General features: G+C 41.9%; 1 protein-coding gene across 3 annotated transcripts in view; it reads right to left on the bottom strand.

Annotated features, from left to right (window-relative positions):
* Window positions 1–26,663, bottom strand: part of TENM2 (teneurin transmembrane protein 2) — a 1,738,186-nt gene that overhangs the window by 44,430 nt on the left and 1,667,093 nt on the right. For all 3 annotated transcript variants that reach the window (XM_077473475.1, XM_077473476.1, XM_077473477.1), the window contains one exon: window positions 25,801–25,976. In XM_077473475.1, coding sequence (XP_077329601.1) covers window positions 25,801–25,976 — 176 coding nt within the window. The remainder of the gene's footprint in view (window positions 1–25,800; window positions 25,977–26,663) is intronic.

Genomic DNA, 26,663 nt, shown 5'->3' with positions numbered 1-26,663 from the left:
ACTGTTCAAAAAGTATGTGTCTTTTAGTTACACTTTTTTGTGAATGAATAGGGATACCTCTTAATGCTGATAAACTCCCACCCACATACCCCCAAAATCACCAGGCCAGAGTTGTGAGGAAGTGACCCTTGTACTCATCAACACAAGGACAAGGTGCTTTGCTAAGGGGGTCTCCCTTGGCAAGGTACCCACCAATGTTGAGGGCCTGTGACCTTGTATGGTTTGGACAGGGCCTGCACAGTGTGGCATATTAGTGCCTCCTCACCAGTGCCACCTAATCAGTGCCCATAAGTGCCACCTCATCATTGCCCATAAGTGCCTCCTCATCAATGCCCACCAGTTCAGCCTATCAGTGCCCATCAGTGCCGCCTCATCAGCGCACATCAGTGAAGGAGAAAAATTACTTAGTTACAAAATTTACAGACAGAAACGGAGTAAAATAATAATTTTTTTCAAAATTTTTGGTCTTTTTTTTGTCAAAAATAAAAAACACAGCAGTGATTAAATACCACCAAAAGAAAGCTCTATTTGTGTGAAGAAAATGATAAAAATGTCCCCTGGGTACAGTGTAGCATGACTGCACAATTGTTGTTCAAAGTGCGACAGCGCTGAAAGCTGAAAAACGGCCTGGGCAGGAAGGGGGTGTAAGTGTCCTGGCCCTAGGCAAGTGGTTAAAAATGCGTTGTTACCAAAAAAAGGTTAAAAACACTGTTCATAATAAAACAAAGCTCTGTACTCTTATACTTACTATGTGCGACCCTCTATTTCTTCATATACTTACTATGGATTTTGGTCGGACCTTTTTTTCTTGTTTTTTCTGTGAGGGAATTTTGCATTTTGATGTTGCCCTTTAAGCATTATTAAAATGTATGCTCCCCACCAAATGCAAGCAAAATGAGCCCACCATGCCATTTGTTTGACAATACCTTGCCTAATAACCTAGGAAGTATATTTTACTGTTTTTTAACCATTTTTTATTAGCTTCAGTGGGATGCAGATTTGGTACCCAAACTTTTGTAATGTTCCCCAAACCCTCAATGAACCAAACCCAGGTAAGCGCATCTTATGCCTAATCAGGACAGCCTATTACTTGCTGGTGATCCTTCTAGTGATGTATCCCAGAATTATGTCTCCTCATTCTGCAGTCATCTTAAATAAGCACTCTAAATCACATTCTTTGTAGCTCTGACGAAAACAGTTCCCCCAATATTGTACTCTATTGTAGGGTTATTTTTTCCTTAAGTACAATATTTTGTTATTTAGTATTTATTCCAACAGTGTACCTGTATTTTGCACACTTAGGAGAAAGCAAGTTTAATACTCCCTTTAATACTTTCCTAGTTTTAAATCCTAGTGTGCCTGTATTTTGTCCACACAGGGCATCAGATTCATCTTAATTCTCTCTCCCCACTCACCCCCGACCAGCAGTATACATTTACATTCTTTTTTGTTTACCCATCACTTGATTGAGTGAGGAAAGACAACCCCGTGTAAGCTCTTGTCAGATCTAAAGGTGACTCTTACACAGTGCTGTCTGCTCGCCCCATGTGACAATGCTGGTATCATCACACGTAAACACATGCTGCAATGCTGAAGCCTGTCAAGTTTCTCCTTTCACAGTGGCCAGCTGTAATAGAAGGGAGAGTATGTATAACAGTGCTGACACTGTAAAAACAGCCATCTGACACTGATCAGACTGAAGTGAATGTAAAATGCATATGTAAAGCGCTGCATAAATTGGCGGTGCTATATAAGTATCGGAAATAAAAACAAATAAAATAAATTATCACTGTCGTCAGAGTTGTGCAGTGTCACTGTGGTGACATTCTACTGCTCTGGTTAATGACCAGTGACACTGTATGCAATTGCAGCATAGAGTGCCTCTGATCATTGATCAGGGGAGTACAATGTAACTATAGCAAAACTGCACTGATCTGATATCAGTGATCTTTTTTGTTTTTTAAATGTAAAAAAAAAAATGCAATAAAAAAAAATATTAAGGGCTCCTTCACAATTACATCAATTTTCCCTCTTACTAAATACCTTTGACTATCTACTTTTCTAAAAGGTGTAATTTAAGGGGTATTTTTACTTCACTGGCATTTTGGGTCCTTAAGCATTGAGATAGGCTGTCAGAGCATCATAATTGATCAATTTTCATATATATATACACATACAGTGCCTTGACAAAGTATCCATACCCATAAGCTGGGAGGGTGTTTGGCTCCCCTCTCCTGGTACAATTTCCTCATTGGGGGGCTGTCCACCTGCTTCTCCCGGTGCTCACGCCGGGGGGGTGTTCGGCCACCCACCAGCCAGCTCCCCTCTCCTTGTATACATTTTTCTCGTGGGGGGGCTGTCCACCTGCTTTTCCCGGTGCTCACGCCGGGATGGGGGGTGTTCGGCCGCCCGCCTGCTCCCCTCTCCTTGTACAATTTTCTCGTTGGGGGGCTGGTCACCTGCTTCTCCCGATGCTAATGCCGGGAGGGGGTTGTCCGGCTGCCCGCTTCTCCTGCCCACATTCAAATGCTCATTCCGGCATTGGGGGGGCGCCCGACCATTTTGCCTGTGCTCATGCTGGGGAAAGAGGGGGGCATCCTTCCTCCCTCTTTCTCCCTAGTACACCAGCATCAGGGGGAGGGGGTATCTCTGCAAGTTCTCACCCCCCCAATGCTGTATGAGAAATGAATTGGACGGGGGAGAGGGCCCTAGAGGACATTGGGAGCTGGGTCCATTTACATTAGCACGCCCAGGGGCTGTACGAGGCGGGGATTCAATGTATGCCGTGAGCTATGCTAGTGCCAGTGTCTCCTGCTGGGGCTCCTCTGCAGCAAGTATGTGTCCCAATACAATGTTCTCGCAGCAATAATAGACAAATGCTCCTCATATTGTACATTTATAGTTGCATCTCCCGGCTCTGCTGTTTCACTAGTCCGGCCTGATAAAACTGCAACCAGCTTATCTTTTCACTCATTCATACGGCCATCCAGGGCATACTACTCCCAGTTCCAGCATTTCTGCGGCCTGTACAGCCAGGTATCCATGAACTGCAACCAATCAGCCATGCAAATCAACTACAGGCTCCACAGTTGTACACGTGACGACACATGGAGTAGTTACTTGCAGTTAGGGTTAGGTCGGGGAATCATACAGGGAATACCTGTTTTATGGTGTAATATTGGTGCATTTTCTGTGGGGGTTCCAGGTAGGTATGGTCTCATGCAGTTACGGTTTCTCATGCAATTTATGTTTCTCATGCAGTTACGCTTTTCTCATGCAATTTACGGTTTTCATGCAATTTGCGGTTCTCATGCAATTTACGTTTCTCATGCGATTTACGTTTTTTCACGCAATTTATGTTTTTTCATGCAATTTACGGTTTTCATGCAATTACGTTTATCATCCAATTTACGGTTCTTATGCAATTTACGGTTTTCATGCACTTTGGGTTTCTCAGGCAATTTACGGTTTCCATTCGATTTACGGTTTTCATGCAATTTTCTTTTCTCATGAAATTTACGGTTCTTATGTAATTGATGCTTTTCATGCAAATTACGCTTCTCGTACAATTTACGGTTTCTCATGCAATTTGAGATTTCTCTTGCAATTTATAGTTTTTCAGGCAATGTACGGTGTCTCATGCAATTGTATGGTTCTCAGGCAATTTTTTTTTTCCGTTTCCCATGATTCTTATGTTTCTCGTGTTTCTTACGTATTCTCGTGTTTTTTTACGGTTCCCATGTTTCTTACGGTTCCCATGTTCTTACGTTTCCCATGTTTCTCCCGTTTCCCATGTTTGTTACGTATTCTCGCGTTTCTCGCGTTCCCCATGTTATTCATGTTTCCCATGTTTTTTATGTATTCTCACATTTCTCACGTTTCCCATGTTTCTTACGTTTCCCATGTTTCTTACGTTTCCCATGTTTCTTACATATTCTCACGTTCTCACATTTCCCATGTTTCTTACGTTCATGTCATATGCCTTTTTATGTCATTTCCTGTCGTTCACTGCATTTCTGTTAGCTAGTGCTTACATCCAGGATCTGTCACGTCTACAGATCCATATGGGCTGAGGTTTTGTTTTTAATTGATTGTCGTCCCACAATCTTCTCGCCTGTAGTCCATATGTCATACGTGCACTTTCACCATTACCCCTTTACTACTACCCCCCACAGTCTCTGGGTACCTTAGCCCTGAGTGTTCGTGTTTAATTTCCTGTCTTGGTGCTGCAGGTTGCTCGGGCTCGCTTACTGCATACAGTAGGGTGGTGTTGTCATTAGGTTCACATTCATGCGCTGTTGGTCTTGTCATTTCTGCACCCACATCCTTATACTTGTCAGGTACCACGGGTATTGTTATGTCATGGGCTGATTGTCTGTTATGTTCTCTGGTCATTTTCACACAGCTGGGTTGCTCTTCCACTGCAGGTTACCGTCTAAGGGTTAACAGATTGAGGTGGTTGTTTAATTGGCTTGCTTGTGGCAAGTCTCCTCATCTGTTTCTTACACTGCTCACATATTTCATACAAAACTCACGTTTCTCAGGCAGGTAAGTTTCTCATGCAATTTACGTTTCTATGCCAACTCACGTTCATGTTTCTCTCATTTTCCCAGGTTTTTCTTGTTTTCCCAGGTTTTTCTCATTTTCCCAGGTTTCTCTCGTTTTCCCAGGTTCTCACGTTGTTCATCAATTCACATTCTCGTGTAACCGGTGTTTCTTATGCAGTTTGCGTTTTTTCTTGCAGCCTCGGTTCTTATGCTGATCATGTTTTCGTCAGCTTGCGCTACTCATGTTCTCGTTCAGTCACATTCCTTCACGCAGCTTACGTCATAGGTTTCTCAGTCTGCTCACCTTTCTCTTACAGTTATTTTCCTGGCCCAGTTTGTGCGTCATAATCCATTCTCAGGGTTCCAGAAGAGTAGCCCTCCTGCTGTGCTCAGCAGTCTACCCATCGAGGGTCATATTCTTTGTGACATTCTGACATGCTCTCAAGGTCTCCTTTTGCATTGTGGACCAGCTTGGTGCTCAAGGCAGCACTTTATCTGGCCTTTTATGTTTCCTGAGGCCAGGGGAGTTGCGCTTCTGGCCCAGCGTCTTGCTTACTTTGGCCAATTAACTGGTATGGCACCCCGATTTTCATCTGCATGCTCGCAAGATGCAGCAATCGGGAGGTGGCACTGTCATCAGGTTCTGGGAGCCTGGCAAGGCATGGTGCCGTGTTGGTTTAAACCAGCTCGTCAATACTACATCTGTCAAACCCAGGGATGGTCCTCTGTTTGCCTTTCCCTAGCGCTCCTCTCTCTGCAGCTCAATGCATACTTCATTGACACCCTCTTTTTGGCCAGTCAGGGTCTAGACCCTTAAGCGTACTTTGGCTATTCATTCAGGATAGGAGTAGCTTCTGTGGCTTTGCACCAGGGGGCCCCAGTCCTTATTAGTTGGTTTCTGGGTAGGTGAAGGTCATCTTGTTTCTCTGGGTATGTCCCAGAGCCACTTTTCAAGATCCCACAAGCGGTTGTCAGTTTTGGCAGGTTATAAATAATTCAGTGTGTAATAAATCGGGTTGTTAAAGCTTTCATCCTACTGTGTTTATTTTTGCCCCCTTTTAGGCATACTGACCATGTGACCCCGACACACTTCAGGTATATGTTCTCTGTTGCTCTTTGTTCCTTTCCTATATTATCACAGATTGACTCCGAGTACAAGTGTAAGGCTGACCGCATTTGTAGGAGGAGTCAGGCTGCATAAAGCCTGCCCTCCTTTGCTTCCTCCTCTCGTGGTGGTAGGCCGTCGTGTCCCACCCACCCATTCCCTTTTTCTTTTTTTTCTTTCTTATTTCATTTCATTTCATACTTGGGTATGTTCCCTTTTAGGCATACTGACCACATGACCCCGGCACACTTCAGGTCTATGTTCTCTGTTGCTCTTTGTTCCTTTCCTATACTATCACAGATTGACTCTGAGTACAAATGGTTTTCAACATTTTTTACAAATAATGTGAAAAGGCTGGCATGTAGTTGTATTCAGCCCCCCTGAGACAATGCTTTGCAGAACCACCTTTCACTGCAATTACAGCTGCAAGTCTTTTTGGGGATGTCTCTCCTAGTTTTGCACATCTAGAGAGTGACATGTTTGCTTCTTTGAAAAATAGCTCAAGCTCTGCCAGATTGTATGGAGAGCATTTGTGAACAGCAATTTTAAAGTTTTGCCACAGATTCTCAATTGGATGTATGTCCGAACTTTGACTAGGCCATTCTAACATGAATATGCTTTGATCTAAACCATCCCATTGTAGCTCTGCTTATATGTTTAGGGTCGATGTCCTGCTGGAAGGTGAACCTCTGCCCTAGTCTCAAGTCTTTTACAGACTCTAACAGGTTTTCTTCTAAGATCACCCTATATTAAGCTTCATCCATCTTCTCATCAACTCTGACCAGCTATCCTGTTCCTGCTAAAGAAAAGCATCCCCACAACAGGTTGCTGCCACCACCAGGTTTCATGGTAGGGTTGTGCAATATTAGTTTTCTGCCACACATAACGTTTTGCTTTGAGGCCAAAAAGCTGGCATCTAGCAAACTGCAAACAGGATTTCTTATGGTTTTCTTTCAACAATGAATTTTTTCTTGCCACTCTTCCATAAAGGCCAGATGAATGCACTCCTTGCCTGGCCTGTCAGTTCAGATTTTCTACTTTGTATACTATTCACACAGACTAAATAATATACCCTGATTTTGCTTATTTTTACCAAAGAATTGCAGCAAAATACATTTTGGCCAGGGTTTATGATGAAAGATTCTTTATTTGCAAACTTTTATGACAGAAAATAAGAAAACTATTTTTTCATAATTTTTGATCTTTTTTCCATTATTGAGAAAAGAATCCTAAAAACCTAGTGATGATTAACCACGTTGTGCCCGCACTATAGCCAAAAGCTGGCTACAGCACTGGCCTAAAATTGTATGTCCTCCTGTTCTCACACTACCTATGTGCCCCCTGGGGCACGTGGCCAGCGCTCTCTTCGGTCACTGAGTCCTTGGGACCACCAGTTCCATCTTCCAGTGCCCATCAGTACTGATAATCAGTGCCCATTAGCGCCTCCTATTAGTGTCACCTCCCTGTGCCTCCTATCAGTGCCCATCGGTGCCACCTATTAGTGTCTATCATTGCCACCTATCAATGCAGCCTCATCAGTGCCTCCTGATCAGTGTCCAACAGTGTTGCATTATCAGTGCCCATCAATGCCACCTATCAGTGACCATTAGTGCTGCCTCATCAGCGCTTATCAGCACAGCCTATTAGTGCCCATTAGTGCCCATTAGACCAATTTTCATCTTTCAGCGCTGTTACACTTTGAATGACAATGGCACGGTGATGCGACACTTTACCCATAACATTTTTATAATTTTTTTCACACAAATAGAGCTTTATTTTGGTAGTATTTAATCACCAATGGGCTTTTTATTTTTTACTAAACCAATTTTTTTACAAACAGGTAATTTTTCTCCTTAACTGATGGCCACTGGTGAGGTGGCACTGATTGTCACTTATAGGCTGCACTGATGGGTACTTATGGTGGCACTGATAGGTTGCACGGATGGGCACTGATGGGTACGGATGAGCACTGATAGACACTGATGGGTGGCACTGATGACACTGATGGATGGCATTGCTGGGCATCACGTAATTGCTCTGTTACATAATGATGCCAGTCAGTGCTCATATGTGGGCAATGATTGGCACAGATTTGGCATTCATTTGCTGGATGTTCATGGGGCATGTACCTGGCCATCCACATGTTATGTGCCTCCCTGGTGGTCCTGGCATCTTCCCTGGTGGTCCTGTGTGGGCATTCGAGGGGGGGCTGCACTGATAAACAATCAGCACAGACCCCCCTGTCAGGAGAGCCACCGAATGGCTCTCCTCTACTCGCGTCCGTCAGATGCGAGTGAGGAAAAGCCAATCACTGCCTCTTCCTGTTTACATCGTGAATTAGTGCCTTGTCAGAATCTAACAGTGGGAGAGACAAGCCCCCTCAGCAGCGTATCTAATTCAGAAGAGTCATACGAGGGATAGCAGCATAAAAGGAAGAATAATAATTCAGAAATTCACAAATGCTAGATGGGTCTGTTACTAAGTCTCCTCCCGCATTCCTAATAACTGGGATGCTGACCGGTGATTTTTGATCTGCCACCAATAAGGCTAGTAGCTTGCCATTTTTGTCTCCCTGAGAGAAAACAGACTTCGCCCGCTGCCTAGCCTCAGTATGAGCAAGTTCCGTGAAGTGTAGGGACAGCAGACACCGCACCTCCAACACAGATGAAGAAAGGAGCCTCTGATGGAGAGTCTGCAAGTTCCCTCGTACACTCACGTTCTTTGGCCTGTAAAACTTCACCCTCCAATTTATGATCCTTCCTTGCTGCCTTAATTGCAGAAATACATTCTCCCCTCACCACTACCTTGAATGCATCCCACACCACTGTCGGCTCAGCCGAGTCCGCATTAACCTCCATCCTCCCCTCCTCCCTTCAGTGGGGAGGAACAGTGTAACAGATAGTGGGTTGTGACCATATGTGCCCCCATCCACATAGTCTGTTTCTTGTACATAAATTAATAGGGAGGTATTACCAAATGCCAAATCAATTCTGGCTGAGGATCGATGTGTAGTGGAAAGATGTGAAAAAGATTTAAAATCTGGGTGTTTCCATCTCCATAATTCAGAAAGACCTGCTACAGAGGCCCAGGATTGAAGCTGCACAGAGACCAGCCTATTGGGGTTGGAAGAATCCAAGGCGGGGTCCAGAATGGCAATAGAATCGCCCATCACTAGCAAAGGAAGATTGGCATATAGTGGTAATTTGAGCATTAAATCATACAATAATTGCACTAGGAAAGGGAGATGCAAGTAAATATTCACTATTAACAGTTTGTGATAACAAATGTCCAGTAACACAGCCATATATGGCCCTCCCGGGTCAGAAAATACCTGGTGTATAGTACAGGGGACTGCCTAGCTGATTAAAGTAGAACCACCTCTAACATAGGTGGAGTAGTTAGAATGAAATGCCCTTTGCACCCAGGGTCTGCGTAAGGATAAGGTCTTCCCCCAATCAAGTTGCGCCTCCTGCAGGAGGACGACATGTGGCTTAAATTGTTTGCAATACTGAAACACCATTGGAGTTTACGAAGCATCCTCCACCTCTGGGATGCGATCCTCTGCCGTGGTAAGTCAGCCCCTGATCTTGTCCAGGTCATGCCTGATGAGGTTGCACTCGGACGCCAGGTAATCAATCTGGCCCATCAGCTTCGCTTTGGATGCAGCTTTAGTCTCCAGGATCTGTTTAGTGATGGCTGCCATGTCTACCTCTAGCTCGGAGGACGCTGGTGGGAAAAACAACAAGTTCTGAAGCACGATGTCTGCTGCCTCCTTCATCCTCGTGCCCTGCAACTTGGCACGCTGGGAAAATGACCCAGGAACAAAAATGGCAGGGGCAGAGCCTGTGTCCTTACCTCATGTAAAATTAATCTGCTGCTGATCCAACTTAGCTGTCCCTTTGTTTTTAGATGCCAATGTCAGCATCTGCCAGATCACTGACACCCCTGTGGTGTGAGAATGTAAATTGGTCAGAGTAGCACCGAAAACTGATAATTTACAGGAGGAAAACAAAAGGCTTTGGGAAGACACATCCTGCCTAGATCACACCCGGCCATGCCCCTCCAACTATACAATCATTTTAAGAAATTATTTCTTTATGGGAATTACAAGGTAGGGGTTATAACTTAGGTTGGCTGGGGGTTTGCTCAAGGTATGTGCAGATACTTTATGCAGGCACTTTATGACCTTTTACTGTTAGTGTACATGTTACTCTGCTAGGAACAGGAATTTTAACAAGACTCCGTCACACTTGCAAAATGCCTGGTTCTTTTGGGTGTGGAGGAACATATGACCTTCTCCCATGTAGCTTTCCTCAGCCCTGAGAGACTGATTAGCAGTAGGGATGAGCTTCGTGTTCGAGTCGAACGTACGTTCGACTCGAACATTGGCTGTTCGGGCGTTCGGCGAATTCCGAACGTTTGGGCCGTTCGCGCGCGGACCACAATGCACTGCGGTGGCGCAGTGCATTGCTGGCTCATGATTGGCCAAGCATGCACTGTGACCCCGCATGCTTGGCCAATCGTAGCGCCAGCAGCGAGGAGAGCCATGATTGGCCACAGGCATCCTGCCTGTGGCCAATCATAGCTCAGGCTGTGTAGTGCACGCCCCACACTATATAAGGCCGCCTTTGAGGCGGCCTCGTGTAGTGTGTTAGCATCTGAAGCAGTGGGTGTTCTGTGTACCTTCAACACAGTACACACCGATCGTTTTTGGCTGATTTCCTATCTTGCTGCTGTGTAGTGGTTGTTGTCTGTGCCCTGACCGCACTATACACCACTATATTCACCTCACCTATATAGCTAGTGATCTAGCTTTAACCACTTAACAACTGCCCATTGCCGATTAACGGCTTCAGGGCGGTTGTTTAACTCTGAGAGGCCGTTAATTAACGGCCTCCCAGAATTCTGCTCTCGCGCGCCCCCGAGAGCATCCGCATCCGTAACCGCCGGGTCCACAGGACCCGGCGCATCACGGTAAACGGCCGCTCGTCGCGGCCGTTTACCACGTGATCGCTCCGTCAAATGACGGAGTGATCACTTGTAAACAAACCGGCGTCGTGTTATGACGCCGGTTCCTCCCTCCCCTCTCTGTACCGATCAGTACAGCGGAGGGGAAAGAGATCGGTGTCAGCAGCGATGTGGGCTGCATCTGCAGTGCCCACATCGCTGCTCACCGAATTTAACCCCTCAATTCCCTGCCAATACTCTGCAATACCAGTGCATACTCTGCAGTACCCTGCCATTACTCTGCAGTACCCCGCCATTACTCTGCAGTACCCCCCATTACTCTGCAGTACCCCCCAATACTCTGCAGTACCCCCCAATACTCCACAGGACCCGGCGCATCACGGTAAACGGCCGCTCGTCACGGCCGTTTACCACGTGATCGCTCCGTCAAATGACGGATTGATCACTTGTAAACAAACCGGCGTCATGTTATGACGCCGGTTCCTCCCTCCCCTCTCTGTACCGATCGGTACAGCGGAGGGGAAAGAGATCGGTGTCAGCAGCGATGTGGGCTGCATCTGCAGTGCCCACATCGCTGCTCACCGAATTTAACCCCTCAATTCCCTGCCAATACTCTGCAATACCAGTGCATACTCTGCAGTACCCTGCCATTACTCTGCAGTACCCCGCCATTACTCTGCAGTACCCTGCCATTACTCTGCAGTACCCTGCCATTACTCTGCAGTACCCCCCATTACTCTGCAGTACCCTGCCATTACTCTGCAGTACCCCCCATTACTCTGCAGTACCCCCCAATACTCTGCAGTACCCCCCAATACTCTGCAGTACCCGCCATTACTCTGCAGTACCCCGCCATTACTCTGCAGTGCAGTACCCTGCCATTACTTTGCAGTACCCTGCCATTACTCTGCAGTACCCCCCATTACTCTGCAGTAACCCCCATTACTCTGCAGTACACTGCCATTACTCTGGAGTACCCCCCAATACTCTGCAGTACCCTGCTATTACTCTGTAGTACCCCGCCAATACCCCGCCAATACTCTGCAATACCCTGCCATAAATTGCCATACCCAGCCATACTCGGAGATACCCAGCCATACTCAGTGATACCCTGAAATACCCAGCCATAGACGCCCCCCACCCCTCACCGCCCTCCGGTGCTTCTACCAACTCGCCAGTACGATCAAAGCCAGAATCTTTTTTTTATTTTTTATTTCAGGCTTCCCAGCCTAGAGGTGAGATGTGGGGTCATATTGACCCCCAGATTTCACTGTAAAGAGGACCTGTCACCCCATATTCCTATTACAAGGGATGTTTACATTCCTTGTAATAGGAATAAAAGTGATCAAAAATATATTTTTGGGGAAAAAAATGTCAAACTAAAATAAATAAAGTAAAATGAACAATAAGAAAAAAAAATAAAAATTTAAAGCGCCCATGTCCCCATGTGCTCGCATGCAGAAGCGAACGCATGCGTAAGCCCCGCCCACATATGAAAACGGTGTTCAAACCACACATGTGAGGTATCGCCGAGAACGTTAGAGCGAGAGCAATAATTCTAGTCCTAGACCTCCTCTGCAACTCAAAACATGTAACCAGTAAAACAAATTTTAAGCGTCGCCTATGGGGATTTTTTAAGTAGCGACGTTTGGCGCCATTCCACGGGCATGTGCAATTTTGAAGAGTGACATGTTTGATATCTATTTACTCAGCATAACTTCATCTTTCACTTTATGCAAACATTGGGCTAACTTTACTGTTTTTTTTGTTTGTTTTTTAAGCACAAAACTGTTTTTTCCCCCAAAAAACGCGTTTGAAAAATTGCTGTGCAAATACCGTGTGAGATAAAAATTTGCAACGACCACCATTGTATTCTCCAGGGTCTTTTGGTATGCATATGCTGTGTGTGTGAAATAACCTGATAATATGACAATTTTGTGGAAAAAAAAAAAAAAAAGGAAATAGGCCGTCAGTACTTCAGGTGTGATCAATTTTCAGATATTGGCACCATAGCTTGTGGACTCTATAACTTTCACAAAGACCAAATAATATCCACCAATTTGTACTTATTTTTACCAAAGATATGTAGTAGTATGAATTTTGGCCAAAATTTATGAAGAAAAAATTACTAATCTGCTAAATTTTATAACAGAAACGAAGAAAAATTAATTTTTTCGCAGAATTTTCAGTCTTTTTTCTTTTATAGCACAAAAAATAAAAAACTGAGAGGTGATTAAATACCACCAAAAGAAAGCTCTATTTGTGTGAAAAAAAGGACAAACATTTCCTATAGGTCCAGTGTTGCATGACTGAGTAATTGTCATTCAAAATGTGAGGGCACCGAAAGCTGAAAATTGGTCTGGTTATTAAGGGTGTTTAAGTGCCCAGTGGTCAAGTGGTTAATAATAGAGCTTGCAGTCAGTAGTGTTAGGAGATAGTGCGTGCTGTCTGCGTGCTCTGTACCCAGTACATACCGCTATAATATAGGGCAGGCCCCTACTTTCAAACATCCAACTTACAAACATCTCCTACTTGCAAACGCAAGGAGACAGCAGCAAGTGAGATGAAAAAAGATGGACGACAAAACAAATTATACAGGGGTGATAACCCTTCCCTATGTTTTCCAAAAAGCTTAAAAATCGTTTTTTTGACTGGAGCTACACTTTAAAAATGTACCGGTTGAAAATTACAAACAGATTCAACTTAACACAACAAACCTACTAAGTCCCTGTCTTGTTTGCACCGCCTGTATACTGCTGTTCTGAGTATATAGGGCCTGGGGGCCACACGCATTTCCTTTTTTTAATATGGGTACGGGGTTTCCCTTAATATGCGTACAAGACCCAAATAGGCTGGTAATGGGCAGGGAGGGCTACCCATGCCATTTTTCTCAATGATTTTCAACCATATTGCAGGAACCAGATATAACATTAAAACCGCAAGCAGTTTTAAATGGTGTTATTTCCGTTTAATGTCATTTTGTGCAGGGACTGTTCTAAACATGGGAAACACGTGGCACTTCACAGGCATACTACAGACACCCCCCAGGCACCATATTTAAAGGAATATTTCACCTTTTTTTTCACTTTAATCGTCATTAAAATCAGTGCTCCCGCCAAAACGGCAGTTTTTAAAACTTTTTTTTGCAGTGACCCATGTCCCCTGAGGCAGGAGGCAGGTCCCCAAACCCTTTTTAGGACACTATCTTGCATATTAGCCGTTAAAATTAGCACTTTCCATTTCGAACGTTCGAGTCCCATAGACTTCAATGGGGTTCGAACGTTCGTAACGAACGCGGGGGTCGTTCGCAAGTTCTGGTGCGAACCGAACCGGGGGGTGTTCGGCTCATCCCTAATTAGCAGGTCCGAACACTGCCACATAGGGGTTATCTGACATAGTGCTTAAAAAGTCTTTGATTTCCAGCTCCAGTGGAGCAAAGATGTGGATGAAGAGTGTAGCAAAAGTGAGTATTAATGGGTAGGCTAGCAAGTGACGTTTTCCACTGAATGGGGAAAAATTACTCTTTGTGTACTTGCCCATAGACACCAATCGGAATCCATCTTGTATTGGTCTGGCTTCAGGAAAATGAATGCTAATTGGTCATTATGAGTATTGCACTCAAGTTTAGCACTTAAGAATGAAAATTTTTCATCTAAAAGCACCATTTATTTATTAACTTAAAAATACAGTCAATTACATTAAATACAAATTTGTAGACTCTGTCTTTGTTTCATTATTTCCTGTATTAGTGTTTAATGATAGTGATAAATAGGTGCTAATTTTAATTTCTCAGTTGACATTTTATAAGAATAATGTCTGTTCTCAAAATGTTAGTCAGTCTTATTCTTAAATGAACTATAAGTTTTAGGTAATATGGGCATAACCCACTTTTAAGTACGCAATGGTGTTTATTTACTAAAGCCGGAAAGTGCAAAATCAGGCTCATTTCTGCAGAGAAACCAATGAGCTTCCAGGTTTTATTACCAAAGCTTAATTGAACGAGCTGGGGTTAGAACCTCATTGGTTTCTATGCAGAAATTAGCCTGATTTTGCACTTTCCAGCTTTAGTAAATAAACACCATTGTGTACTTAAAAGTGGGGTATGCCTGTAATCGGTGCCGTAACCCATGATAACCAACTTAAAGTTAAACCTGTAAAAGATAGATTCTTGTACTGATTCTTGTTGTGGGTTGCTCAAACTACAGATTTATGCTAAAAAAAAAAAAACTCTTTACCATGACAATTTTTTTTTGTGCAGGTTATCGGCTAAATTTGTTGGCATTGGAAAATTAGGATGTTAAACAAATCAATTAAATAAGGACTTAAGGATGTAAACAACATATAGGCTTATTTGGTAAAAATCCTATGTTTTTTAATACATTTTGTATTCAGTTTAGTAATATAAATTGTCAGATTTCAGTAAGATTTGTAATTGTAACACTAATTTATCTGATTTGTACCTGAACAATTTGGAAATTAAGTTCACCTAAGGGCCATAATTTTGTTACACACATATATATATATATATATATATATATATATATATATATATATATATATATAGCATCTCACAAAAGTGAGTACACCCATCACATTTTTGTAAATATTTTATTATATCTTTTCATGTGACAACACTGAAGAAATTACAATTTGCTACAATGTAAAGTAGTGAGTGTACATCTTGTGTAACAGTGTAAATTTGCTGTCCCCTCTAAATAACTCAATAGACAGCCATTAATGTCTAAAGCACTGTCAACAAAAGTCAGTACACCCCTAAGTGAAAATGTTCAAATTGGGCCCAATTAGCCATTTTTTCTACTCGGTGTCATGTGACTCATTAGTGTTACAAGATCTCAGGTGTAAATGGGGAGCAGGTGTGTTAAATTTGGTGTTATTGCTATCACTCTCTCATACTGGTCACTGGAAATTCAACATGGCACCTCATGGCAAACAACTCTCTGAGGATCTGAAAAAAATTATTGTTGCTCTATATAAAGATGGCCAAGGCTATAAGAAGATTGCCAAGACCCTGAAACTGAGCTGCAGCATGGTGGCCAAGACCATACAGTGGTTTAACGGGACAGGTTCCACTCAGAACAGGCCTTGCCATGGTAAACCAAAGAAGTTGAGTGCACATGCTCAGCATCATATCCAGATGTTGTCTTTGGGATATAGACATATGAGTGCTGCCAGCATTGCTGCAGAGGTTGAGAGGGTGGGGGGGTCACTCTGTCAGTGTTCAGACCATACGCTGTACTCTGCATCAAATTGGTCTGTATGGCTGTCATCCCAGAAGGAGGCCTCTTCTAAAGATGATGCACAAGAAAGCCTGCAAACAATTTGCTGAAGACAAGCAGAAACTAAGAAAAACTACTTTCTTTGTGGTCTTTTTTCATTTGTTTAAAAAAACAGTGGTGATTAAATGTTTAACCACACAAATCCCTGTTCTGTCAGGGGAGAGGAGACATATTGTTTGTTCCTACTAAGTAGGGACAGCAATATGTCTACTCCACCAGTCAGTCCTATCCCCATACAGTTAGAAACACTAACTAGGGAACACATTTAACCCCTTGATCACCCCTAGTGTTAATCCCTTTCCTGCAAGTGACATTTACACAGTGATCAGTGCATGTTTATAACACTGATCGCTGTATAAATGTCAATCGTCCCAAAAATGTGTCAAAAGTGTCTGCTGCAATGTCGCAGTACCACTAAAAACCGCAGATCACCGCCATTACTAGTAAAAAAGAGAATAAAGATGCCATAAATCTTTCCCATGGTTTGTATATGCTATAACTTTTGCGCAAACCAATCAATATACGGTTATTGCGATTTTTATTTATCAAAATATGTAGAAGAATATATATTGGCCTAACCTGATGGGGACAATTGTTTTTTAAAAACATTTTTGGGAATATTTATTATATCAAAAAGTAAAAAATATTGTTTTTTATTCAATATTGTCTTTTTTGTTTATAGCGCAAAAAATAAAAAGCACAGAGGTGATCAAATACCACCAAAAGAAAGCTATATTTGTGGGAAAAATTATACCAATTTTGTTTGGGTACAGCATTGCATGACCGCACAGCTGTCAGTTAAACCGACGCAGTGCCAAATTGTAAAAAGTGCTCTGGTCTGGAAGGGGGTAAAATCTCTTGGAGCTGAAACAGTAAATTGTGACCTGAGTATATTCACTCCTAAGCCACTGCTCTGTCTGTCAATTCACACAAGATGGTTTACATTCATGTCCTACTGTCAATCACAGCCAGTGAGCCAATCAGGAGATAGAGGGGGCATGACCACAATGTGGCTGTCATGCCCCTCTATCTCCTGATTGGCTCACTGGCTGTGATTGACAGTAGGACATGAATGAATGAGGACAGAGAGTTCCTGGAGAGCCGAAGCTCTTGCACACATTGCTGGATGGAGATGGGACTAAGATAAGTATTAGGGGGCTGCTGCATACAGAAGGCTTTTTATCATAATGCATAGAATGCACTTTAAGTAATGACAAAGGTATCACCAAATAAACAGACCTATAGTGAAAATGTAAAAATTGCTCTGGTCCATAAAAGTATAAGAACTGAAGTGGTGTTCCACTATTAGCCGGAAATGAATGAGTTGTAGAATATGCTTGGCAAAGCACATATTGAATTTTAAGCTATTTCACTTATTTTGCAAAATGTCTGATACCCTATTCCAGACACAGTTGTAAACCATCTTCTGAATTTCCTTCTGAATTCCAGGTTCAATGTAACTGAAACATTTCACCTGTATTGCTTCCACTTTTTACGGATTTTTTTCCTAGACTTTTTTTTATCTAAATAGAATAAATAAAAAGGAAGAATTTACTTTGCTCAAAGGCTCTTTTCTGAGAGCTGAGATCAGCAGAACAAAACAGATTAGTACAAGAAGATCAATTGCTTATGTTTCCTTTATTCTTAGACATTTAGATGTGTGCCCTAGGAGATAGCATGTAGAAGCTCACATTTGAAAATAGGATCTACTGTGCTATTGCTAAAGCTTACAGACAATACTATCTGATAATCACCAGTTTTCACAGACCAGTGCATCAATATGAGTCCTTGGCTATCTTGTTGACTATCTCATTGTCTGTTTGTAGTTTGTGGTCATCTGGTTACTGTCATTGGATGAAGCTGACATGCTCTTCCTGAGAATTATTTCTGCACCGCAGACATCAAGCAAGGCAATTGAAGACAATCTCAGCTAACAACACTGCTGCTGATGCTACCTCAAAAATCCCTGCAAAGGGCATCATATTTAATTTACAGCAGTCTGTCTTCAAAATGCTGTGTGTGCCTGAGATAATGCAGCTCCCAGTTTAGCACATATTATGTTACTGTCCGTCTCTTTACAGCATTAAAGCTTGAGTGGTATACTGTATAGTGAACAAATTTACGTGTATTTAAAATAACACGTTTTAAAAAAGTGCATAAGAGGGATAATGAGACTTTTTATAGATTTAAAGTGTATCTAAACCCATAGAACACAAATATAATATATTGTAGTTTCCTTCAATGTGGTCACTGCATTTGTTTTTTTTTCTTCTCTTTATTTTCATCTGGTTGGATACATTCATCCCTCCAGTTTATCTATGGAGGAACAGCATAGCCACCCTTGGACAGCAGCACTGCCAACATGTGGGAGGGCAGCATTAGATGGCCGAATAGGTGCAGTTGGACTTTACATAGGTGATTAACAAATTAAAGACTTTTTGAACAGTTACAGAACTTTGTTTTCATCTTAGTATAAAGGTTTTAACTATATAAATAATAACTGATTAGCCTTAGATGGTTTGTCGAACCCCCCTAACTACTATATTTGCTATGCTGAACAGCTTGGCCTGTTAAAGAAGGTTAAGGAAGGTTAGAAAAAAACAGACTTATCCTGACCATACGCTAGTAGATTTTAAAAATGACAAAAATTCATACAAAAAACTCTCAGATCATTTGATATCTTGACAAATGTTCAAAAGTACTTCAAAATTCTGTTTGCCTAAATTTTAAAGTAAATAGATTTTACACACTGTATATTTGTTAAAAAAAAAATTCCATCCTGCTCCTTCAGGCGATACAACTATGTTCCAGGGAGGTGGAGAGAAACGCATAAAAAAATACTCTACTATGTTAAAGCGGAGTTCTGCCTGCTCCTTTAAAAATTAAAGCGGAGCTCCACCCTAAAGTGAAGCTTCCACTCATTGGAACCCTCCCCCCCTCCGGTTAAACAATTGGCACCTTTCAGGGGGGAGGGGGTGCAGGTACCTGTACAGTACAGGTATCTGCACCCACTTCCGGCATAGATATCTGCAAAAGCTACACCCCTTTTCGCAGAATCTACGCCCCTTTCCAAAGGTCCCCCGCTGTCTGCTGGGAAACACACGGATCCCAGAGACAGCGGGGACCATCCTTATTGTGCAGCGCGACTCGCGTATGCGCAGTAGGGAACTGGGAAATGAAGCCACAAGGCTCCACTTCCTGATTCCAATACCCAAGATAGCGGCGGCAGCACCCGAGACACGATCGAGAGATCGGCTTCGGGGGCCGACATCGTGGGCGCGCTGGGAGGGTAAGTGTCATTATTTTAAAAGTCAGCAGCTGCAGTATTTGTAGCTGCTGGCTTTTAAAAAAAGAACGGCGGACTCCCGCTTTAAAAGTCAGCAACTTCACCTACTGTAGCTGCTGACTTTTACATTTAGGACTCTTACCTGTCCTGGAGTCCAGCGACTGCTGATGTTCCCATCGAGTGGTCGGGTGCTGCCACTGCCATTGCAGGTAAGGGAACCTGGCAGTTTAGCCTTTCGGCTTCACGGCCGGGTCCCTACTGAGCAAGCATGCTGTGCTTTCTCACTGGCCTGGCAGAAGGGGAGGGAGGAGGAGGGGACCGAACTGCTGACGTAATTTGCAGCAGCCCAGTCTCCTGGAAGTGGGGACAGAGTACCTGTAAAAAACAGGTATCCGCTCCCCCCCTCCTGAAAGACTGCATCATACATATCATATATGCCATTTTTTATTGCCATAGTTCCACCACATATATATATATATATATATATATATATATATATATATATATATATATATATATATATATATATATATATATATATATATATATATATATATATATATATATATATATATATATATAGATAGATAGATAGATAGATAGATAGATAGATAGATAGATAGATAGATAGATAGATATAGATATATATTATATCTATCTTGATAGATAGATAGATAGATAAGATAGATAGATCACATAAATTAAAGCAATGTGTTATACTTATTTTTTTGGACAGAGCAGTCCTGATCATTTTTGGGTACCCTGCAAGTGCTCCTGGTTCCTCCCCCCTGCTGAGCACATTTATAGCAAGCTAATTGCTATGGGGGTTTATGTGCAGGCTCAATGTTGAACCACACTGTGTCCATCCATTGACAAACAGTGCTGCTTAGCTCCACCCCCTGCACCCTCATCACTGGATTTGATTAACAGCAGCAGTACCCAAAGGCTCCCTATGCTCTCACTGAGTCCAGTGAGGAGGAAGAGAGAGCAGTGCTGCAGCTCTCAGGCACAGCGCTGAATTTGAAAATTGGGCTCAGGTAAGTATTTGGAGGGGGTGTTTACATTAATAGAGAGAATACATTAGGGTAGAAAAAACTATGTTAAGTTGTATTACTTTTATTACACAACCCTACTGAGTAGAATTTATCCCAATGACAGCAGGATAAGAAATGAGGTTGTTACAGTGTCAGGGCTGGGCTCAGTCCATCCTTCTTAGAGCTCTGTGCTCAGCTGTCGGTTAATTGCTAGCACTCTTCATTCTACAGTGACTCACCTGGTCTTCATTTCCTGCACGTCAGCTAGCAAACTGCCTGGATCAGATCTCCTGTGCCTTCGCCTGGTCAGCATATCTGGATACTCTCTGCTGTGTTTTCCTGGTAAAGACTTTTCCCTTCCGGTTCCTGATCCCGTTTACTGCATCTACTACTCTGGATTCCTGTTTCACTGACTTGTTCCGACTACCCGCTCTGGTTACCCTGGATATATTTTGACTTTGTTTGCTCTGTTTGTACCACTTTACCATTTTATTAAAAAGTGTAATTTTGACTGCACTTCTGTCTCAGTCTGATTCATGGTTCCTCATATACAAGAAGACATAAACTGTAATAATAACTTGACAGAGACTTTAGCCCTTTTCCATTTTACTGTAAAAAACAAAGTGTTTTTTTTTTTGCATTTTGTGCCTCCAATAGAGAAAAAAAATCCCATCACTATGTTGTGACAAGAAAATATGTATTATCTGGAGACAAGCTTTAACATGTTTATTATGTTTTATGATTACTCAAAAATAACAATAATATATCAAGAGTTTATGTTGCAGGCTTGAAAAAAAAAAAGCTGTATGAATGCCTCAAGCAAGCACACAGCTGTCATAATATATGCTGTAATGTGTCTAATATGTTTATTTCCTATGATAGTCAGCTTCATCTAGTGGCCATAATGTAGGATTTTACTGAAATACCTCATTTGGGGTGGGTCAGGGCAGTGGGTGTAACGCTCAGGGCAACACTATAATTGTTCATTACTATTTGCAGCCATCTTCTGTCATATAAGCAACAGGGCAGTAACTTCCAACATTTACTGTAAGCATAGGAAAGGCAGCTCTGTATGCCGGAAGCACTTGCACACAGAGATTTTAGGACTTGTAAAGCCATTGTAACTGTTTACAGTAAAACTAGAACTATAAATTCAAAGAAAAGGAATAGAAAACTGACACCAGTCAGTCAGACAACAGTCCCTTGGCATGTTCCCTTTATTAATAAGGTTAATTGTAATCAAATCAATTTTGACTGTGTGGCTGATTATGGTATGCACTAACAATATTTATTATAGCTGGTAACGCTAAATTTGACAAAATGAAACCTGCAGCTCTATAAATAGATCTTCTTTGGCAACAGGCAGCAATTTGACATAAATTTGAGGCTTTTCTGTTATGATTTAGAATTCATTGACAGGTGCATGTGGTCTGCAGTTGACTTCCTCCTGACCAGCATTTTATCTGCTTCAAGTGGGTTTTGTTTTCTAATAGACTTGTTTGGTAATGTGGAATTTGCCTGAAGCCAACAAAAGCGCTTCAACACATGCCCTTACTGTGTTGTCACTAGGAGAAAAATTAAGCACATTTCTCTCAAAGGAAAACAACCTGCAGTAGGAAGCACCTTCATATTATTTGTTGCTGAGTGTGATTACTACAGATTCTGCTCACTCCTATAGGGTTTTCCTCTAGGTTTAAGCTTCTGGTTTTGTCCAAATCCAGGTTTGGCAAATGGGCAAGCTAAACTGGTGTCCGGCCAAGTCAAACCTCCAGTGTCAGCAGGAAGAGGCATATTTAGCAGTGGTATTACAAACACTGATAAAGGTGACGGCTTTCCCTTGGGCTGATTATTAGAAAGTTGAAAAATCATGTTTGGTCAATGACATTACCCAGAAGGATCCCCTGCCTCTTTGTTTAATTTTAGAGGTGGGGCCCTGGATGATGTAATTTGGCATGAATAAATGACAAGAGTGGATCTTAAAAGTAGTTGGCTAGATTTTTTTTTTCTTTTGGCAGGTGTTGAGTGTCGTTCATCAGGATTGACTTGGATCTGCATTGTTGGACGATGTAATTGACAATGGATTTTCATTGTGGGACATTTTTTTTTTATTAAAGGACTTAACGGTCAAAATGTGTCAGTGTGTTTATTTACTTTTTTCATTTTTGTGAATGAGTTGGGTACTGTGTACCCCTTACTTTCAGATGTGCTTGAATCAGGGTGGGCCCTTATTGTTAAAAGGGGCTTGCAGATTCCAAATATGCCCTCTGCCTGCAGACCCCCATAACCAATCATCCAGGGTTGTGGGGAAGAGACCCTTGTCCTCATCGACATGAGAAAAAGGTGCTTTACCAGGGGGGTCAGGTACCCCCATATTGAGGGTGTATATAGTCTGCTATGGCTCAGGAGGGGTTCACACTCACTCTTATCTTCACAACCAGCAAGGCTGCATGTCCTATGCATGTTTCCCAGGGCAGTGCTCAGCCTCCCCATGCCATTTTCTTTGGGCAGCCTAAAATGTATATAAAGACAATCCTCCCTCAGTGCAACTGCACTTTGTCCTGCAGCTATCAAACATACAAGTGCAGTGGTGGGGAGTTTTATATCTGGGTGGGCAGAGCATGGTCAGCTCTCCTTGTGATTAAAAGAAGGTAGGGGGTGGATCCTTAGCCAATAGAAAGCCTGCTATTGGATGCAAAATCCCCCCACTGTCTTCCAATCACAGAGAGAAAGTTGACCTGATGGGGAACTGGTGTCTCAGTGCCCCCATCAGGCTCCTCCAACTTCAGGATCCCACTAGCTGCTAGGAGGCTGTCGGCTGTGAAGTTGACATGGTCCTTAACAGCCAGTGACAGGGACAAAGTAGCTGCAGCAAATATACGGCTCTGCTACACTGCTTACAAGGATAGGCACCTGTCTCTGTACACCAACTTACAGTTGGTCTTAATTATCTCCAGTTTTGTTATCTGCAAACTGAAGTTAATAATTTTTTCATTTGGTGCATCATTAACACCTTTGTAAAAATAGTGCCATTAAAGGAGTTCTAAAGTCTCGCATTCTATGCATTAAGGTGAAAAATCTTTTATGGTACAGCTGCCCCCCAGAGCTCCCCTTTTACTTACCTGAACCCAATCTTTCCAGTGACAAGAACGCGCCCATCAGCTCCAGCTGCTGTCTCTGGTCCTCAATGGATAGATTGATAGCAGCAGGAGCCATTGGCTCTCACTGCTGTCAATCAAATCCAGTGACAGAGAAGTCGGGGGGGGCAGAGTCCTGTTGTCTGTTTCAATGGATGCAGCAGCAGTACTCAGGATCTCGACTGCACGAGTGCCCCCATGGAATGCGGCTCTCCATGGGGCCACTCGATGAGGAGGAGGAGCCTGGAGCGCTGTGGGGGCATGCCAGAAAAGGAAGATCAGGGCCACTCTGTGCCAAACCCTTGCACAGAGCAGGTAAGTAGAACATGTTTGTGCCCTTTTAAAGGGTCGTATAGCACCAGAGGAGTTTAAGAAGGAATATATTGTGTTTCCCCGATAGTGTTTCCATATCTGATAGAGGCATAATCTAAGCTATGTAACAAATATGTTAGTTGGAGCATAAATGATAAACCTTTATACTTTGTACATTACAGTATTTGTTTCTTATAACAGCAAATGTATTAATATCGCCACTACATAATAGTAAAGCACATGGTCTGTTAGCTAATGTTTCCCCTCTGCATTAGGGAACATACAGCACTCCCAAAGAAAAGCTGTAAATTCAGAAGTGATGGGCATAGGCTTGAAAGTTGATTTCAGCCTGTGTATATTTTAGGAAAGCTTACTGCAACATGCCACTGGCACACCTATACAACTTGGCTTGATATACTACTAGTATGGTGGGTGCAAGAAAACACATGGCACCTGACAAGGGCTCATTCACACCTATCCATTTAGATACACATATATTTTATATGCCTTTTCAACATCTGCTCTTGCTTGCTGAGCTGCTTTGCACTTTCATTGTTTCCAAGGATACCTCTGTCAAACATTCATAACCTAGAAAATGTTGTATAGCTACTCCATTCAAAAGCACTTGAAAAAATGCTCATATGAATCTATTCATATTCCTGTGTATTACTACTGCAGTCAAACTGTAGCGAGCAGTATTTTTTTTTTTTTTTATAACATAACGTGAGTCACAGAGCTCATTAGTGGCCACATACAAACAGACCCTTAGACAATAATGTGATATGCATTGCCTACCGTTTTTATTCCCCTAAAATAGAATAGAAACTACAGAAAAAGTACCTACCCAAATTCACTCCTGTACTTGCAGGATCAGGCTTTAATCTGTGGACACAGACTAGAGCTTGGTGTGGCATAGTTATCTGTTTTATTATGTTTCTACATATCTACCTCAGGCAGAAACACATAGGAAAATAAGGAAAAATAAAGTCGCTTGTATTATATAAAGGTAAGTACTGATCAATGCAGCCATAAAGGGACAGTGCAACAAATAAAATCTAAGGGTATTATAGCTATTTACAAAGATATTGTATGCTGATATATTCAATTAAAACAATCAATAAAAAGTATTGAGTGCATATATATTTCTTTTTATTTCACATGCCCTTGTTTATATTCTTCTCCACAGTGACATGCAGAACAAGCTGACCAGAAAAACGAATAGTGACGAGAGTTGGGACTAACGATAATGAGAAGCTTTCAACAGTTACTTTTTATTCCAGTGGTTTAAGTCTTTATTTAAAAAAAAAATGCTGCAATTTTTCAAGCAACTCTGACAGTGTTACAGTTTGTGTCAACCCATGTCACTGTCACTTTTGCTGAAAATCTTGGGCTTCATATAGATGTGGAGAAAAATTATAATTACAAGGCAATTCTTATACAGAGTACTAAAATGTAATGTACTATGCTCTTATAATCATCAGAATACAATTTTTGTGATACAGTTCTTTTTATCCGGCCACATTGATAGATGTCAATACCTATGAACTCTGATATGCATTAAGTGCCTCCTTTAATTAAAACCGTAAATATAGTATTATTTATAAGAAGTTTTATTTTTAACACAAAAGCTTTCCTTAATAACAGCATTTTCAGATGACATGGATAAAACAGAGTAGTGTTTCTCAAATACTGAATGCAATTAAACACTTTTAGTGTGGTTGATTTACTAAAGCAGCCAAGACTGTTGTTCACTTAGCAAAGTTCATGAGAGTAAATAATGTGAACATGTGTTCACTTTGAGAACTCAATCATGTTTGAGGGAAATTAAAATGATAAGATTTTTGCTCATAACCGATCCACTGAAATAAACCCTGCTTCGCCATATGCGTTAATCTCAACCTTTTACTTTTTAAAGTAAACATGCCTTTTGGTAAATGAACAATATTTATTTCTTTAGTAAATTATCTGATAATTGGAGCATTGTTTTCAGGAAAAAAAGCATCTTACATGCAGGGAAACAGATACACCAGTAAGAGATTCTGACAGTGTAGCTGCAAGAAACATACTAAGATGGAGATCAAATGAAGAGTGATCAGTATTTATGGATGGTTATTTACCTTGTACAACAGTATATGAAGCCTCAACTGAAGACAGGTTGGTTATAACAGTAACATCATCATCCCGGTTGGAATTTTCAATGTCAATTGTAATAGATTTTTCCATTTCTCTGTGGAGGCTGGTAACAACGCCAGTTGGACGGGTTACATTGGTCAAGCGGCCTTCATTATCGTAACTAAAATGTAATCAATTAAACATTATTAGTTAACAGAACAGCAGTATTGACACATTAAAGCCTTCTCACTAACTGATATAGATGGAATTAAAGTTGAAAAGGTCAGTACGAAACTGTAATAATACTTCTTATAAGCTCTCTACCTGGAACAAAAACGAATACCATTGGCTTTCTTGCTCTGAAGGCTAAAGGTTATAGAAAGATTGCTCTGAAGGCTAAAGGCTATAGAAACATTTTATTTATTAAAGGATATTTAACACACATCTACAGTATGTATAGGTCTTTTTCCAGAATGACCTTAAAGGCTAAGTTCACCTTTCTAGGCAAAATTTTCCTTTTTACAATGAATAAAAGGAAGCCTTTTCTAATGTCTTTTCTGCCCAAGCCACCCCAATGTTCTTATCTCTCACTTACCTAGTCCATGGAAGCTTTGAATCTTCACCTCACTGTTCAAAATTTTAAAAAAATGCTTTCTGGGCCCATCACTTCCTGTATCATCATGTGACCATCCAGAACACTTCATATTCCAGCATGCACTGCCTTACTGCATTATAGAATAATACAAGTTTTACCACTCTGGGCCTCACCTTCCTTATCACTATATCACTTCTTTGTTATTTCCACCCACTTTACTACTTCTTCCTTTAAGGTGGCCATACACAGTACACTCTGATTGTACAATCTCTT

This window comes from Lithobates pipiens, unplaced genomic scaffold (genome assembly GCF_037356315.1).
Source record: "Lithobates pipiens isolate NorthernLeopardFrog02 unplaced genomic scaffold, aLitPip1_a1.2 Scaffold_8, whole genome shotgun sequence".
Taxonomy (NCBI): domain Eukaryota; kingdom Metazoa; phylum Chordata; class Amphibia; order Anura; family Ranidae; genus Lithobates; species Lithobates pipiens.
The sequence above is the reverse complement of the archived record's forward strand: the minus strand, read 5'-3'. Positions and strand labels throughout refer to the sequence as shown.